General features: G+C 40.2%; 1 protein-coding gene across 2 annotated transcripts; it reads left to right on the top strand.

Annotated features, from left to right (window-relative positions):
- The first annotated feature begins 10,865 nt into the window (after positions 1–10,865).
- Positions 10,866–14,266, top strand: LOC123050970 (serine/arginine-rich splicing factor RS31). 2 transcript variants are annotated; one of them, XM_044473692.1, is made up of 6 exons: positions 10,866–11,002; positions 11,118–11,236; positions 12,313–12,425; positions 12,664–12,905; positions 13,205–13,447; positions 14,012–14,266. In XM_044473692.1, exons 2-6 carry the CDS (start codon positions 11,131–11,133, stop codon positions 14,067–14,069), a joined length of 762 nt encoding a protein of 253 aa, XP_044329627.1. In that variant the 5' UTR covers positions 10,866–11,002; positions 11,118–11,130; the 3' UTR covers positions 14,070–14,266. The 2 variants fall into 2 exon arrangements, with proteins under 2 accessions (XP_044329627.1, XP_044329628.1); XM_044473693.1 differs by lacking the exons at positions 10,866–11,002; positions 11,118–11,236 and adding an exon at positions 11,818–12,185.
- The last annotated feature ends 85 nt before the right edge of the window (positions 14,267–14,351 follow it).

The raw sequence follows: 14,351 nt of genomic DNA, 5'->3' as shown, positions 1-14,351 counted from the left end.
GACAATCTCTTTCAAAGTATCAGGATTTCATCCGGAAACTCGTCTGTTACAAAGGGTTTCATTTTTTAAAACTTATTTGAACTCCTACTTTTTGTGTGTTCAAAATGCACCATTCAAAGCCACATCCTCATTTTTCAATCCTTTCCGACTTCATTTGTTATTTTTCATGCATGTACTAATTATTTTGAGCTATAAGACCCTAAAATTGAAAAGCATTTCAAATGAACTCTGAGAAGGTTGAAAGTTGGCATGGTATCATCATTTCATCCACATAGCATGTGCAATAAAGTTGAGAGGGTTACGGCAAAAACTGGATGCACTTCGTGTACAAAACGGACAATCTATTTTCATTTTGAGAGGAGCTCAACAAGGCAGAGAGGGACGTGTTTTTTTTCTCTTTTGCTTTATTTGTTTTGTTTTGTTTCTACTTACAACAAAAAACGTATTTATTTTATTTCTAATTACTTATGTATTTTACTTTAATTATTTTATTTTTATTTATTTTACTGCTGCTATTTTTATTTATTTTACTGCTGCTATTTTTACTTAATTTATTAAGGTTTATTTATTGTAGTTACTATAGTTTATTTTATTAAGGTTTATTTAGTTTTATTTATTTTATTAAGGTTTATTTATTTTATAAATATAAAAAATGAACATAGATGCGCTTATAGAGAAAATTAAACCTAAATTCACAGTAAATTTCAATTTACTGTGAATTTAGGTGAAATTCCCTGTATAAGGGCATCTATTTTCACTTTAAGAGAAGCTCAACAAGGCATAGAGGGACGGGCTTATAAACTGGTGTGAGCGCCCTTCGGTTGGCGAGGTGGGACTAAACACTGGCCGCAACTAGGACCAGCCCTTTAGTCCCGGTTTGTGGTATGAACCGGGACTAAAGGGTGGTGGGCCAGGAGCGTGGCCCATTGGTCCCGGGTTGTCCCACCAACCGGGACCAAAGGGTCCAGACGAACCGGGACCAATGCCCCCACGAGGCCCGGCAGGCCCCTGGCCGCACGAACTGGGGCTAATGTGAAAACTGCCCTGTGACCTAAGCCCTGTTTTCTACTAGTGATGCTCGGTCTTCAGGTAAACTCTCTTTACCTTCATAGTTTACATAGCACTGAAACCTATCTTATCCAAGACAAAAATTCTTGCATGGCAGGGGATGCGCTAGTAGAATAGTGAAAATTTAAAATTATAAGTTGAAGCAAATGAAGCATATATAAGTCATGCTTAATTACGAAAAAAGACTTGTCGTTGTGACTTACTGTATCCACTTCGAAGGTCTCATCCAGCTTGATGCTGAAGCGCCTATCATCAACAAGGAAATTTCTGTCGCACAGGCCGCGCTGGTCTTCACAGAATTTGCACTTAATGAAATCTTTTTCATCGTCAGACGACATTTCCTATGTTCATATAGGTGAAACATTAAACACTTACTAGTTCTATTAATTCAACTAATTCAACTACTTCTATTAGTTCAACTAGTTCTATTAATTGAACTAATTCAACTAAGCATTTAATAAAAATAAACTTGTTCTATTAATTTTCTTACTAAAATAAAGTAGCTAGTTCTATATAGTAATATTTTAATTAGATCATCAAATCTCAGATATCTAAATTTTCTTACTAAAAATAAACTAGTTCTATTAATTCAACTAAGAATTTACTAAAAATAAACTAGTTCTATTAATTTTCTTACTAAAAATATATATAAAGTAGCTATATATAGTAATATTTTAATTAGATCATCAAATCTCATATACCTAAATTTTCTTACTAAAAATAAACTAGTTCTATTAATTCAACAAATTCAACTAAGAATTTACTAAAAATGAACTAGTTATATTAATTTTATTACTAAAATATATAAAGTAGCTATATATATTAATATTTTAATTAGATCATCAAATCTCATATACCTAAATTTTCTTACTAAAAATAAACTAGTTCTATTATTTCAACTAGTTCAACTAAGCATTTACTAAAAATAAACTAGTTATATTAATTCAACAGAAAATTTGACATGCATTAATCTAAACAACAGAAAACAGAAAATAAGTAAAAAAATGTGTGTGTGTGTCTCTGTGTGTGTATGTGTGTGTGTGTATGTGTGTGTGTGTGTGTACGAGCGGGGCGGCGGCATACGGGCGGCGGGCTGGGGGCGACGGCGCGAGACGGCGACACGTACGGGGCGGCGGGCCGGGGGCGATGGGGACGGCGAAGACGGGCGGCGGGCCGGAGGCGACGGCGCGAGACGGCGACGACGGGGCGGCGGGTCGCGCGACGACGGGGGCCGGCTGGGGCGGCGACGGGGGCGGCGACGACGACGGCGACAGGGACGGGCTGGGGCGCGACAGGGGCGGCGACGGGGGCGAAGAACAAACTAAAACGAACTGAAAATATTCGTAAGTGTTGCTTATATAGCGGTGGCCATTAGTACCGGTTTGATCCACCAACCGGTACTAAAGGCCTATTTTGGCCAGGCCAAGAGGCGGGAAGAGCAGGCCTTTAGTACCGGTTGGTGGCTCCAACCGGTACTAAAGACCCACCTTTAGTACCGGGTTGGGCTACCAACCGGTACTAAAGGGGGTGCGCTGCCACCCGCGGTGTAGAAAGTTTAGTCCCCCCTCGTCGGGCGAAGGGCAGCCGCACTGGTTTATAAACCCAGCCGCGGCTGCTACTTTCAACTCCCTTGTAAAGCAGGCTTCTGGGCCTAACTATGGCACGCTGCCCTGTGAGCCTGTTGGCCCTTGTGGGCCTGAATTTCCACGCCCGTGGTCTAGCAGGCCCACTAGGCAGCGCCCCAATAATTTTTTATATAGTTTTTTTCTTTTCTTCTTTATTTATTTTCTTCTATTTATTTCTGAGTAGTTTTTTATATACTTTTTTCTTTTCTGTTTTTTTATTTTCTTCTATTTATTTCTGATTAGTTTTTTATATAGTTTTTTTCTTTTCCCCAAATCGGTAAATGACTGAAAAATAGCAAATGTTGTCAGAAAGTGTTGAAAATTGATGACGTCACTTTGAATGGTGCGTACGGAACGCAAAAAAGTCTTGAGTTGTAATAAGTTTAAAAAATGAAGTGCCAGTGTAACAGATGAGTTCTCGTCAGAAACTCTGATACTTGAAAGAGATTGTCCAGTTTGTACACGAAGTGCGTCCAGTTTTTGCCGTAACCCTCTCTACTCTTTTGCACATGCTATGTGGGTGAAATGATGATACCATGCCAAGTTTCGACATTTTCAGAGTTCATTTTGTAGTGATTTTCAATTTCACGGTCATTTAGCTCTCTAAACAAATCGGTAAATGACTGAAAAATAGCAAATGATGTCAGAAAGTGTTGAAAAATGATGACGTCGCTTTGAATGGTGCGTACGAAACGCAAAAAAAGTCTGGAGTTGTAATAAGTTTAAAATAATGAAATGCCAGTGTAACAGATAAGTTCTCGTCCGAAACCGTGATACTCCGAAAGAGATTGTCCAGTTTGTACACGAAGTGCGTCCAGTTTTTGCCGTAACCCTCTTTACTCTTTTGCACATGCTATGTGGGTGAAATGATGATACCATGCCAAGTTTCGACATTTTCAGAGTTCATTTTGTAGTGATTTTCAATTTCACGGTCATTTAGCTCTCTAAACAAATCGGTAAATGACTGAAAAATAGCAAATGATGTCAGAAAGTGTTGAAAATTGATGACGTCGCTTTGAATGGTGCGTACGAAACGCAAAAAAAGTCTGGAGTTGTAATAAGTTTAAAATAATGAAATGCCAGTGTAACAGATAAGTTCTCGTCCGAAACCGTGATACTCCGAAAGAGATTGTCCAGTTTGTACACGAAGTGCGTCCAGTTTTTGCCGTAACCCTCTTTACTCTTTTGCACATGCTATGTGGGTGAAATGATGATATCATGCCAAGTTTCGATATTTTCAGAGTTCATTTTGTAGTGATTTTCAATATCACGGTCATTTAGCTTTCTAAACAAATCGGTAATGACTAAAAATAGCAAATGATGTCAGAAAGTTTTTGAAAATTGATGATGTCGCTTTGAATGGTGTGTACGAAACGCAAAAAAGTCTGGAGTTGTAATAAGTTTAAAAAAACGAAGTGCCCATGTAACAGATGAGTTCTCGTCCGAAACCTTCATACTTCGAAATAGATTGTCCAGTTTGTACACGAAGTGCGTCCAGTTTTTGCCGTAACCCTCTCTACTCTTTTGCACATGCTATGTGGGTGAAATGATGATACCATGCCAAGTTTTGACATTTTCAGAGTTCATTTTGTAGTGATTTTCAATTTCACGGTCATTTAGCTCTCTAAACGAATCGGTAAATGACTAAAAAATAGCAAATGATGTCAGAAATTTTGAAAATTGATGACGTAACTTTGAATGGTGTGTACAGAACGCAAAAAAAGTCTGGAGTTGTAATAAGTTTAAAAAATGAAGTGCCAGTGTAACAGATGAGTTCTCGTCCGAAACCCTGATACTTCGAAAGAGATTGTTCAGTTTGTACACGAAGTGCGTCCAGTTTTTGCCGTAACCCTGTCTACTCTTTGCACATGCTATGTGGGTGAAATGATGATACCATGCCAAGTTTCGACATTTTCAGAGTTCATTTTGTAGTGATTTTCAATTTCACGGTCATTTAGCTCTCTAAACAAATCGATAAATGAGTGAAAAATAGCAAATGATGTCAGAAAATTTTGAAAATTGATGACGTCGTTTTGAATGATGTGTACGGAACACAAAAAAGTCTGGAGTTGTAATAAGTTTAAAAAAATGAAGTGCCCATGTAACAGATGAGTTCTCGTCAGAAACCCTGATACTTCGAAAGAGATTGTCCAGTTTGTACACGAAGTGCGTCCAGTTTTTGCCGTAACCCTCTCTACTCTTTTGCACATGCTATGTGGGTGAAATGATGATACCATGCCAAGTTTCGACATTTTCAGAGTTCATTTTGTAGTGATTTTCAATTTCACAGTCGTTTAGCTCTCTAAACAAATCGGTAAATGACTGAAAAATAGCAAATGATGTCAGAAAGTTTTAAAAATTGATGACGTCGCTTTGAATGGTGCGTACGGAACGCAAAAAAGTCTGGAGTAGTAATAAGTTAAAAAAAATAAAGTGCCAGTGTAACAGATGAGTTCTCGTCCGAAACCCTGATACTCCGAAAGAGATTGTCCAGTTTTGTACACGAAGTGCGTCCAGTTTTTGCCGTAACCCTGTCTACTCTTTTGCACATGCTATGTGGGTGAAATGATGATACCATGCCAAGTTTCGACATTTTCAGAGTTCATTTTGTAGTGATTTTCAATTGCACGGTCATTTAGCTCTTTAAACAAATCGGTAAATGACTAAAAAATAGCAAATGATGTCAGAAAGTTTTGAAAATTGATGACGTCGCTCTGAATAGTGTGTACGGAACGCAAAAAACTCTGGAGTTGTAATAAGTTTAAAAGCCAGTGTAACAGATGAGTTCTCGTCTGAAACCTTGATACTCCAAAAGAGATTGTCCAGTTTGTACACGAAGTGCGTCCAGTTTTTGTCGTAACCCTCTCTACTCTTTTGCACATGCTATGTGGGTGAAATGATGATACCATGCCAAGTTTCGACATTTTCAGAGTTCATTTTGTAGTGATTTTTAATTTCACGGTCATTTAGCTCTCTAAACAATCGGTAAATGACTAAAAAAATAGCAAATGATGTCAGAAAGTTTTGAAAATTGATGACGTCGTTTTGAATGATGTGTACGGAACACAAAAAAGTCTGGAGTTGTAATAAGTTTAAAAAAATGAAGTGCCCATGTAACAGATGAGTTCTCGTCAGAAACCCTGATACTTCGAAAGAGATTGTTCAGTTTGTACACGAAGTGCGTCCAGTTTTTGCCGTAACTCTCTCTACTCTTTGCACATGCTATGTGGGTGAAATGATGATACCATGCCAAGTTTCGACATTTTCAGAGTTCATTTTGTAGTGATTTTCAATTTCACGGTTATTTAGCTCTCTAAACAAATCGATAAATGAGTGAAAAATAGCAAATGATGTCAGAAAGTTTTGAAAATTGATGACGTCGTTTTGAATGATGTGTACGGAACACAAAAAAGTCTGGAGTTGTAATAAGTTTAAAAAAATGAAGTTGCCCATGTAACAGATGAGTTCTCGTCAGAAACCCTCATACTTCGAAAGAGATTGTCCAGTTTGTACACGAAGTGCGTCCAGTTTTTGCCGTAACACAAGAAGTCCAGAGTTGTAATAAGTTATTTAACATAAAAAAGAGGCACAATGCTTAATTAGCTTCAAGCCTTTCGGAATAGTGCAAACTGCACTGCACATAGCTCCGTGCAGTCTACACTATTCCTCAAGGCTCAAAGCTAAGCAACGTGCAGATGAGCATTGCGCCTCTCCTTCATCGTCTCTGCACTCAGGGCTTATAAACCGCTCCTAGTGCCTCTCTCTTCGCGAGGTGGGACTAAAAACAGCTTACTAAGAAACTATAGTACCGGTTCATGGCACGAACCGGTACTAAAAAACAACTTACTAAGAAACTATAGTACCGGTTCATGGCCCCAGCCTGACCACAGCCTGACGCAGCCTCATTAGTACCGGTTCGTGATACGAACCGGTACTAAAGGTTGCTCACGAACCGGTACTAATGATCTCCGCCCGCCTAGCCGTTGAAACCGGCACTAATGGACACATTAGTGCCGGCTCAAAATCAAACCGGCACTAATGTGCTTCACATTTGACCCTTTTTCTATTAGTGGCTAGACATGCTGGTAGGTTTGGTTGTTGTAGACATTGAGGCCTGGCACCGTATAGTGGAGTGATGATGGCGAAAATGGAACATAGATTTGGTAGTGATGATGGACTCGCGTCCTGCCAATGGCCGATGGGCACCTAGACATCTTCTGTATTTCCTTTTTCAAATGTTATCGAGGAGAAAATAAATAAATAGAAATGACGCGACTAATATTTCTCCCTAGCAAAAGGAAAGAGCAGCATATATGGTGCCCACGGATCATCATCTCACGCTTCATGTTTCTTATTATCTCAACATTATGACGAGCCATAGCAAATATAACGCAAGAAACAGTGTTGGCGTATTTTCGAATTCATTCATTCATAAAACCAAAATTACTATTGTGAACATATGAGATCATGCACCGCTTGAAATAAGTGGTTAGCTATTTCAAAAACAATCAACAACTCAAAAAAAATGACATCATGCATGATTTATTTTTCCATAAAAACAGCATGCATGATTGCTACACTGGACACTGATAATGGTGAAAAATGAGAGGACAATGAGGTAGGCAACTGGCGATTAGAACCATGATTAGCAGCTGGCCGGACAGCGAATGGTGGAAAGTTAACCACTCTTGTTGCCATGCCAATGTGCATGCTTAGCTCGACTGTTATTTATTCGTACAAAGTAATGAGCAATGCTACACCTACGAATAGATTTATGTAAATTTTATGTGGGTAGCCAGTTGGTTTGATTGGGATTAGGGGCGGGCTCACCACACTCACAATCAGGGGGGAAGAGAATTACTAAAGGAAAGTTACATAAAAACATCTGCAACACTTTGCTCGTATTAACTGCAGTATGGGTCCTTGACACGCTCAATAGCTAATATCTGGAACTGCAAAATGGGAACAACAACATAAGTAGGGACGTGGAGTATATGCTCGCGATCGAGCTCAAATGCCTCTTTGATGAACAGCGAAATAAAAAAAAATGTGGCAAACTTTGACAAATATTTTGTGTGTTTGCAAAAAATTATCATCATAGGACATTCACGAAAGTCGTGAAATAAAAACAAAATCGATGCTCCAAACATGCTATTTTTAAAGCATTTTGGGGTGCTGGTTCTTTTTTGCCATGACTTCCAAGAATGTCATTATGTGATGAAATTTGTCAAGCATACAAAACATTTGTCAAAGTTTAGCATAAAAAATTCAGATTTTTTGAATTCTTTTTTCATTGTATTGTTCATCCCTAGCTAATTTGAGCTCGAGAGTAGAAGAGCACTTTCGCGGAAGTAATGAATTAAAACACATATAACTGAAAAGATATTACGACAATCCACAACCAATGAAGCCCGATTAAGCAACCGCTTAAGGACTTGTACAATTCAAGATGCTTAGGGCAAATGCTTAGTAAAATAAACCGAGTTTTTCTAAAGCATCATTGCTTATCTCTACAGGAGGAATGCCTAATTAAGCGTCTATCCTCCACGAACAAGTGTCAATGCTTAAAAACTGGTTTATTTTTCTAAGCACATTGGATTGTACAAAGACCTAATAAATAATTGAAAAAACACAACTACCTACTGGTTAATCAAATTCTTTAGAGAACATTAAGTGTGCTGCTCTACTACACGCAAACTTCACTTCACCTCTAAACTCCACTACACCACCGGCGGAAATTGGCAATATTAAAAAAAGTATTTGAGACATAAACTAGCTTCAGATCTAGATCCACTCAAAGTAGCGCCACCTTTTTGCTATTTTCCTTTTGTCTTCTTTTCCCTACTTTTACCTTTGGGGGGGGGGGGGGGGGGGAGATGTTGCACCCGTTGGATGGAACATAATCTTTTTTTACATAAATGCGACTGCATAATAGTCATCCCTTTGTTTACATCAGAGTTTATACTATTCTGCCTTTTTTAAGACACTAAAGGGCATCTTAGATTTGATAATTATCAAGGAAAACAAAAACTATTATAATGGGTAGATAACTACTCCCTCCGTTCCTAAATACAAGTCTTTGTAGAGATTGCACTATGAACCACATGGGATGTATATAGATGCATTTTAAGTGTAGATTCATTCATTTTGCTCCATATTTAGTCCACCTAGTGAAACCTCTACAAAGACTTATATTTAGGAACAGAGGGAGTAGACACTAAACGACAATTAAAAACTAAATTTACTTTAAAAATTGTACTAGCCTTCTTATTCCTCTGATTGTATGAAGACTAAAAAATGCACTGAAATAGGTGACACATAATCCTATATGTACTAAGTACTTGATACCCACTAGCATATTCATCTTAACATGTAACTATGCCACATCAACATGCAACCATGCAGCAAACCCAGGTAGCTCAAATGGTTAGGTTTCTTGTGGTCGAACTAGTCCACCGGGGTTCAAGCCTTAATCTTATGACTAGTTGATGTAAACCGAACCTCGAGGTGAGATCCGATCTGTTGTTGCGGCCCGACTTTTCACGACACTCCACCTTCAGCAGCTGTAGTAACCTCTCGCCTGCACATGCGATGTACGCGAATTAGAGGGGTGAACCTTACGATTCAACACGAGAAAACCAATCTCGACAACGGTAGTCACGCGCAAAAACAATTTCCTCGTAGAAATCGCAACATAGAGGTTTTTCTAAAGATTCCTCCAAAACTTGATACGGGTGTCTACCCTGAAAAACACATCGTGTCTATTTTATAAAATAACCTGCTGTTTACATGGGCGTACCATGGATTTTATATCAGCCGAACTATCTAAACAACTTGATAAGCAAGGAAGGAAAATCCTATCTCTACTCTCACGGCTAAAATTTAAATAAATAAAAACTTCAAAGACTTGCCTAAAGATAACTCTAGAACTCTATGATATCATATGCTGTTCTTTTTCTATTTCTTTATCTTGGTATTCGTCTTCCGGCTCAAGAGAACCTATCTGAAATTTCCTAGTTGCATTTTTATCCGTAGTCGCAGCAAAAGCCTCGACTTCTTTACTATCAATACCAAATTGAAGTATTATTGACACATAATTATTTTTGACCTGTGGTGCATTATCGAGCGACGATGTCTGAGTCTGAACAACAACACCACCAGCTGAGTCGTGGTCGTATCGCTAGTGCTCACAATTTTTTGGATTTTTTTCAGGTTTTCGGTGATGTTCGTTTAGTGCAAGAAGACGTTCCCATCGTCAACTACGAGATGCATGTGGTGACTTCGTCAACAACAAGATATGATGCCAACTCAACATCACGGGGGTGGGGTAAGATGTGCGTAACTCGTTTATATGAGTGAGTGTATGTGAGTGTATATGACATCTACGACTATACTGTGTTAAAAAACATGCATCATGCATGAAAAAAGCCCACCTTATTATGCAACCATGCATACAAATTTTTTAATTGTTATAATCATATTATGTTACCTATATTTAATAAATATATTAAAATTATACAATAAGTACTTGTATTTTAAAATTCAGTGCATATATTTTTAATTGAAATATTAATGTTCATATAATCAAATGCCATCGAAATTAAACCCATTAAGGCGCCCTGGAAGGGCGGCCAACCAGCTATGCCACGTGGCCATGCTGGTTGGCCACGGTGAGAAAGTTTTTAATTCTTTTTTGGAAGATGAAAGAGAGATTTTTCCTTTTTCTTTTTGAGAAAAGCTTTTGTAGGTTTTTTTTGAGATGGATGTGATGTCCACGTGATGTGAGAACCTTTTCTTTGGGGGGGGGGGGTGAAGGTAAGGCATTGAGAAAGCGGGGATCAACTTTTGGGTATATATGATATGATAGGATATATGATTAGGGATTAAACTATTTTACCCTTTTTAGGGACTTTTACCTTTCTTATTACTTTTTACATTATAGAGAAGGGTTGGAAACAGCGAGAGTCTAGCCCAAGCCCAAGACCTGGCTAAATAGGCGTGAATCGGCCCGTGAGTAAACGGGCCGTGCTTGGCACACATCACGTCGCGCCTGCGTGATTTGCCCAGAAACGATTATCAGGCCGTGCTTGGGTCGAATAGCACGCGGCCAACACGGGCCGACCCATTTACTGCAGAGGCCGCGGCAGCCCAAGCCAGCCGTCCAGCCCGCACAAGACGAGAGGGGGACAAGGGAAGAAGGATCGCACCACAGCGCAAACCGCCGCAGCTCGAAGCCGGAGAAGAACCCTAGACCTAGACCTAGCCGCCGACCTCCCTCCCTCCCTCCCCTCTCCGGCGACGCGACGCAGGTACTGCTCACCCCCAGGCCTTCCACCTCCTCCTCCCCCCCTCTCCTCTCTGCCGCCGCGAGGCGCCCCTTCCCAGGCGGCGAATTTGACCGCTCGCTCTCCTTGACGCGCGCAGGCAGGTGGTGAGGATGAGGCCCGTGTTCGTGGGGAACCTGGACTACGACACCCGTCACTCGGAGCTCGACCGCCTCTTCTACCGCTACGGCAGGATCGAGCGCATCGACATGAAGTCAGGTCCGCACTCCACCATCCGCCGCCAGATCTCCCTCCCCCCACCCCGGCCGCCCCGGCCGCGATGCCCGCCGGTGGCCACTTGAGACCGATCTGTTCATGCTATGTTTTGTGGGTATAAAGGTGGAGGAACGAGTTTAACCTGTGATTAGTTTTGATTTATTATTAGAGAATAATCCTTGAGATAATCTGTTTGCTTTATACGGAGTATTATTTTTTTGGCACCTTACACAAAGTATAATCTGTACAGATGATCTGAGTATTAGTTGTATTAATCTGTGATGCAACAACTGGGGTGTTAATCTCTGTTAGCATTGGTTCTGTAAAATATATGGCGTGGAACACATATTGAACTTGTATGGTGGTCCATGTCATGTAAAAAAAAAAGTAGTTGCAAGCAATATATGCATAGCTGGCAGCACGATGTTTAAATGTTTACTCTGACGCAGGAACTGCCGAGGCAAACATACATAGCTCCCCCCGGGGCTCCTCAACTCACCCTCCATTCACTCCTGCCTCATCCGGCCACCACTCCCTGCACTTGGCCATCCGTTTTCCTGATGCACTGTAATATGTTACCACTGCCAAGCATGTCTTGCCGGGACTGACATCAATCATCATGCGATTCGTGCCATGCCATCAGTTCCATCATGCCATACCATGCCATCAGTTCCATCATGCCGTACCATGCCACGACTAGAAGTATCCACCAGGCATCAACTTGATAACTTGCTATGTGCGCTGTCTCAGTAAGCAATGTCTGTGAGGCTCTTTGGTCTGTAGAATGGTGAAGCATGTTCAGTGCCGCCAGTCGTACCTTCTTACTTTGGAAATTTTGGATATAAGTTGTACAACACCATGCCTAGTCATGAATGGAATCTACCAGTAAGCTCAATAGCTCTGTTGATACCATCAGATCTGTGCAGGTGCAGTATTTTTCTGTTTCTGTCAGGTTTGAATTTGATTGAATTTGGTTCATGTATTTTAGTTGCTTGTCCTATAAAAATATGGTTGGTGAACAATGACTGGCACACGATCTAATTTCCTATGGTTCTTACTTGTGGATTTACCTTTTTTAGGGTTTGCTTTTGTCTACTTTGAGGATGAGCGTGATGGTGATGATGCCATACGGGCTCTGGATGGTTATCCCTTTGGCCCTGGGAGACGCAGACTTTCAGTGGAGTGGTCACGGGTAATCTCTTGCTGGTCTTGCAACTAACTCCACTAAACCTTAACACAGAGAAAGTTGTAAAACTGTGTCGTATTCGAAATACTCCCTCTGTTCACTTTTGTAAGTCATTTAAGACAGCTGAAATTGAACTGTTTTAGCTGCTGTCTTAAATGTCTAAAATGTCTTACAAAAGTGAACGGAGGGAGTAATATTTGCTTCAGTTCATTTTGTAATTCTTCTCTGGTGATTCATTTAACAGGGTGACCGTGGAACCAGACGTGATGACCGTGATGGCTATAGTAAACCACCAGTGAATACTAAGCCCACCAAGACCCTGTTTGTCATTAACTTTGACCCGATCAACACAAGAGTCAGTGATCTTGAAAGGCATTTTGGTCATTTTGGGAGGATTTCAAATGTTCGGATAAGGAAGAACTTTGCTTTCGTGCAATTTGAAACTCAGGAAGAAGCCACAAAAGCCCTTGATGCTACTCATTTGACGTAAGTGCCACTTTCACCTGTTTTTGAGTTTATATAGTGAGCATAATCTGACTGTCAGTTGGCATGTTGGTAGTTAGTATCACGTTCACCTGTTTCTACAGAAGTTCAGTTTTTGAGCAGAATCTTACTGCAGTTGCCATGTTGGTGGTTGGGTACCAGTTCTACCTGTTTTTTCTACAGAAGTTTATATTTTTTAATAATTGTATTGCATGCTGTTTCATAAGCTTATGTGGTATGGATTGTTTGAAAACAGTCTTACAGTGTAAAAATATGCCTGAATAATTCTCATCCTTCTGCAGGAAGTTACTGGACAGAGTGATTTCTGTTGAGTATGCCTTCAGGGATGATAGTGAACCAGGTGACAAGTATGACAGGCCAAGTAGAGGCGGTGGCTATGGAAGGCCGGATGACAGTTCATATCGCCGTTCTGTCAGCCCAATGTACCGAAGGTCACGACCTAGTCCTGACTATGGTCGTCCAGCGAGTCCTCAGTATGGTGCATATGGCAGGAGCAGGAGTCCTGTTCGTGATCGCTATCGAAGGTAATGGCACTTACATTGTTTTTGTTTGATCTTCATATGGTTGCATTCTTGGTACTGCTGGCAGATGCTTTCATTAGGATCTACGTACCAGTGGCGAAGCCACGTTGAGAGGAGGGTGGTCAATTGACTACACAGGTTTTTGGCAAATCCTTTGTACACAAGTAGAAATCATGTAACTTTTTATATAAAATTGATAAAAACACACGTATTTGACATCACAGATTTGAAATGACATCACGGATTTCTGATCCTGGCAACGCCACTGCTACGTACCATTTGAATTAGCCAAACCACTTTAGTCTGATTAGTTATTGTGTTCTATTTTATTTTTTGGCATAAACATTTACTGCTGTGTATATTATCTGCCTCCTATATTGTTATGATTCACTTATGAAATTCTGTGATTAGTCCCAACATTTGATCCCATCTAACAATAACGTTGCAGAAACCTTCTTATAAGCGTCAAGTATTCAGTTCTTTTTGCGAGGAAGATTATCCAGAACTTCATTTGTTAACACCATCTGTTTCCTGTTGTTTGATGATTTTTTTTCTGTAAAAACGCAGCCGATCTCCTGTCCAGCGCTCAAGATCCCCAGCTCCCAACAGAAGAGGTTATGACTGATGGACAGTTATCTCGGTTATGGTAGCGAGGCGGTTTCCATATGCTGTTCTAGCTCTAGCATTAGTAAACAAGAACACTTATGTACCCGTACCGAAGCTTATCGTCTAGCTGACACCATGTTATAAGAAGTTGGACCTGTCCTTTGACAACTGCTTTGTCGTCTGTGTGTTATAAGAAGTTAGACCTGCACTTTGACACCTGCTTTGTGCCTAAATCGCGACATTTTCGTATATCTGTGCCTATTTATGTCTGTTTTATGTGTGATATTTCCGTAGAAATTTC

Source organism: Triticum aestivum, chromosome 2D, assembly GCF_018294505.1.
Source record: "Triticum aestivum cultivar Chinese Spring chromosome 2D, IWGSC CS RefSeq v2.1, whole genome shotgun sequence".
NCBI classification, from domain to species: Eukaryota; Viridiplantae; Streptophyta; class Magnoliopsida; order Poales; family Poaceae; genus Triticum; species Triticum aestivum.
Note: the sequence above shows the minus strand (reverse complement) of the source record. Positions and strands in the feature narration are given on the sequence as shown.

Coding starts and splice junctions, on each gene's coding strand:
- LOC123050970 (XM_044473692.1), top strand. CDS start 11,131: ATGAGGCCCGTGTTCGTGGGGAACCTGGACTACGACACCCGTCACTCG. Junction 12,426..12,663: donor TTTCAGTGGAGTGGTCACGG/GTAATCTCTTGC, acceptor TTCATTTAACAG/GGTGACCGTGGAACCAGACG. Junction 12,906..13,204: donor CTTGATGCTACTCATTTGAC/GTAAGTGCCACT, acceptor ATCCTTCTGCAG/GAAGTTACTGGACAGAGTGA.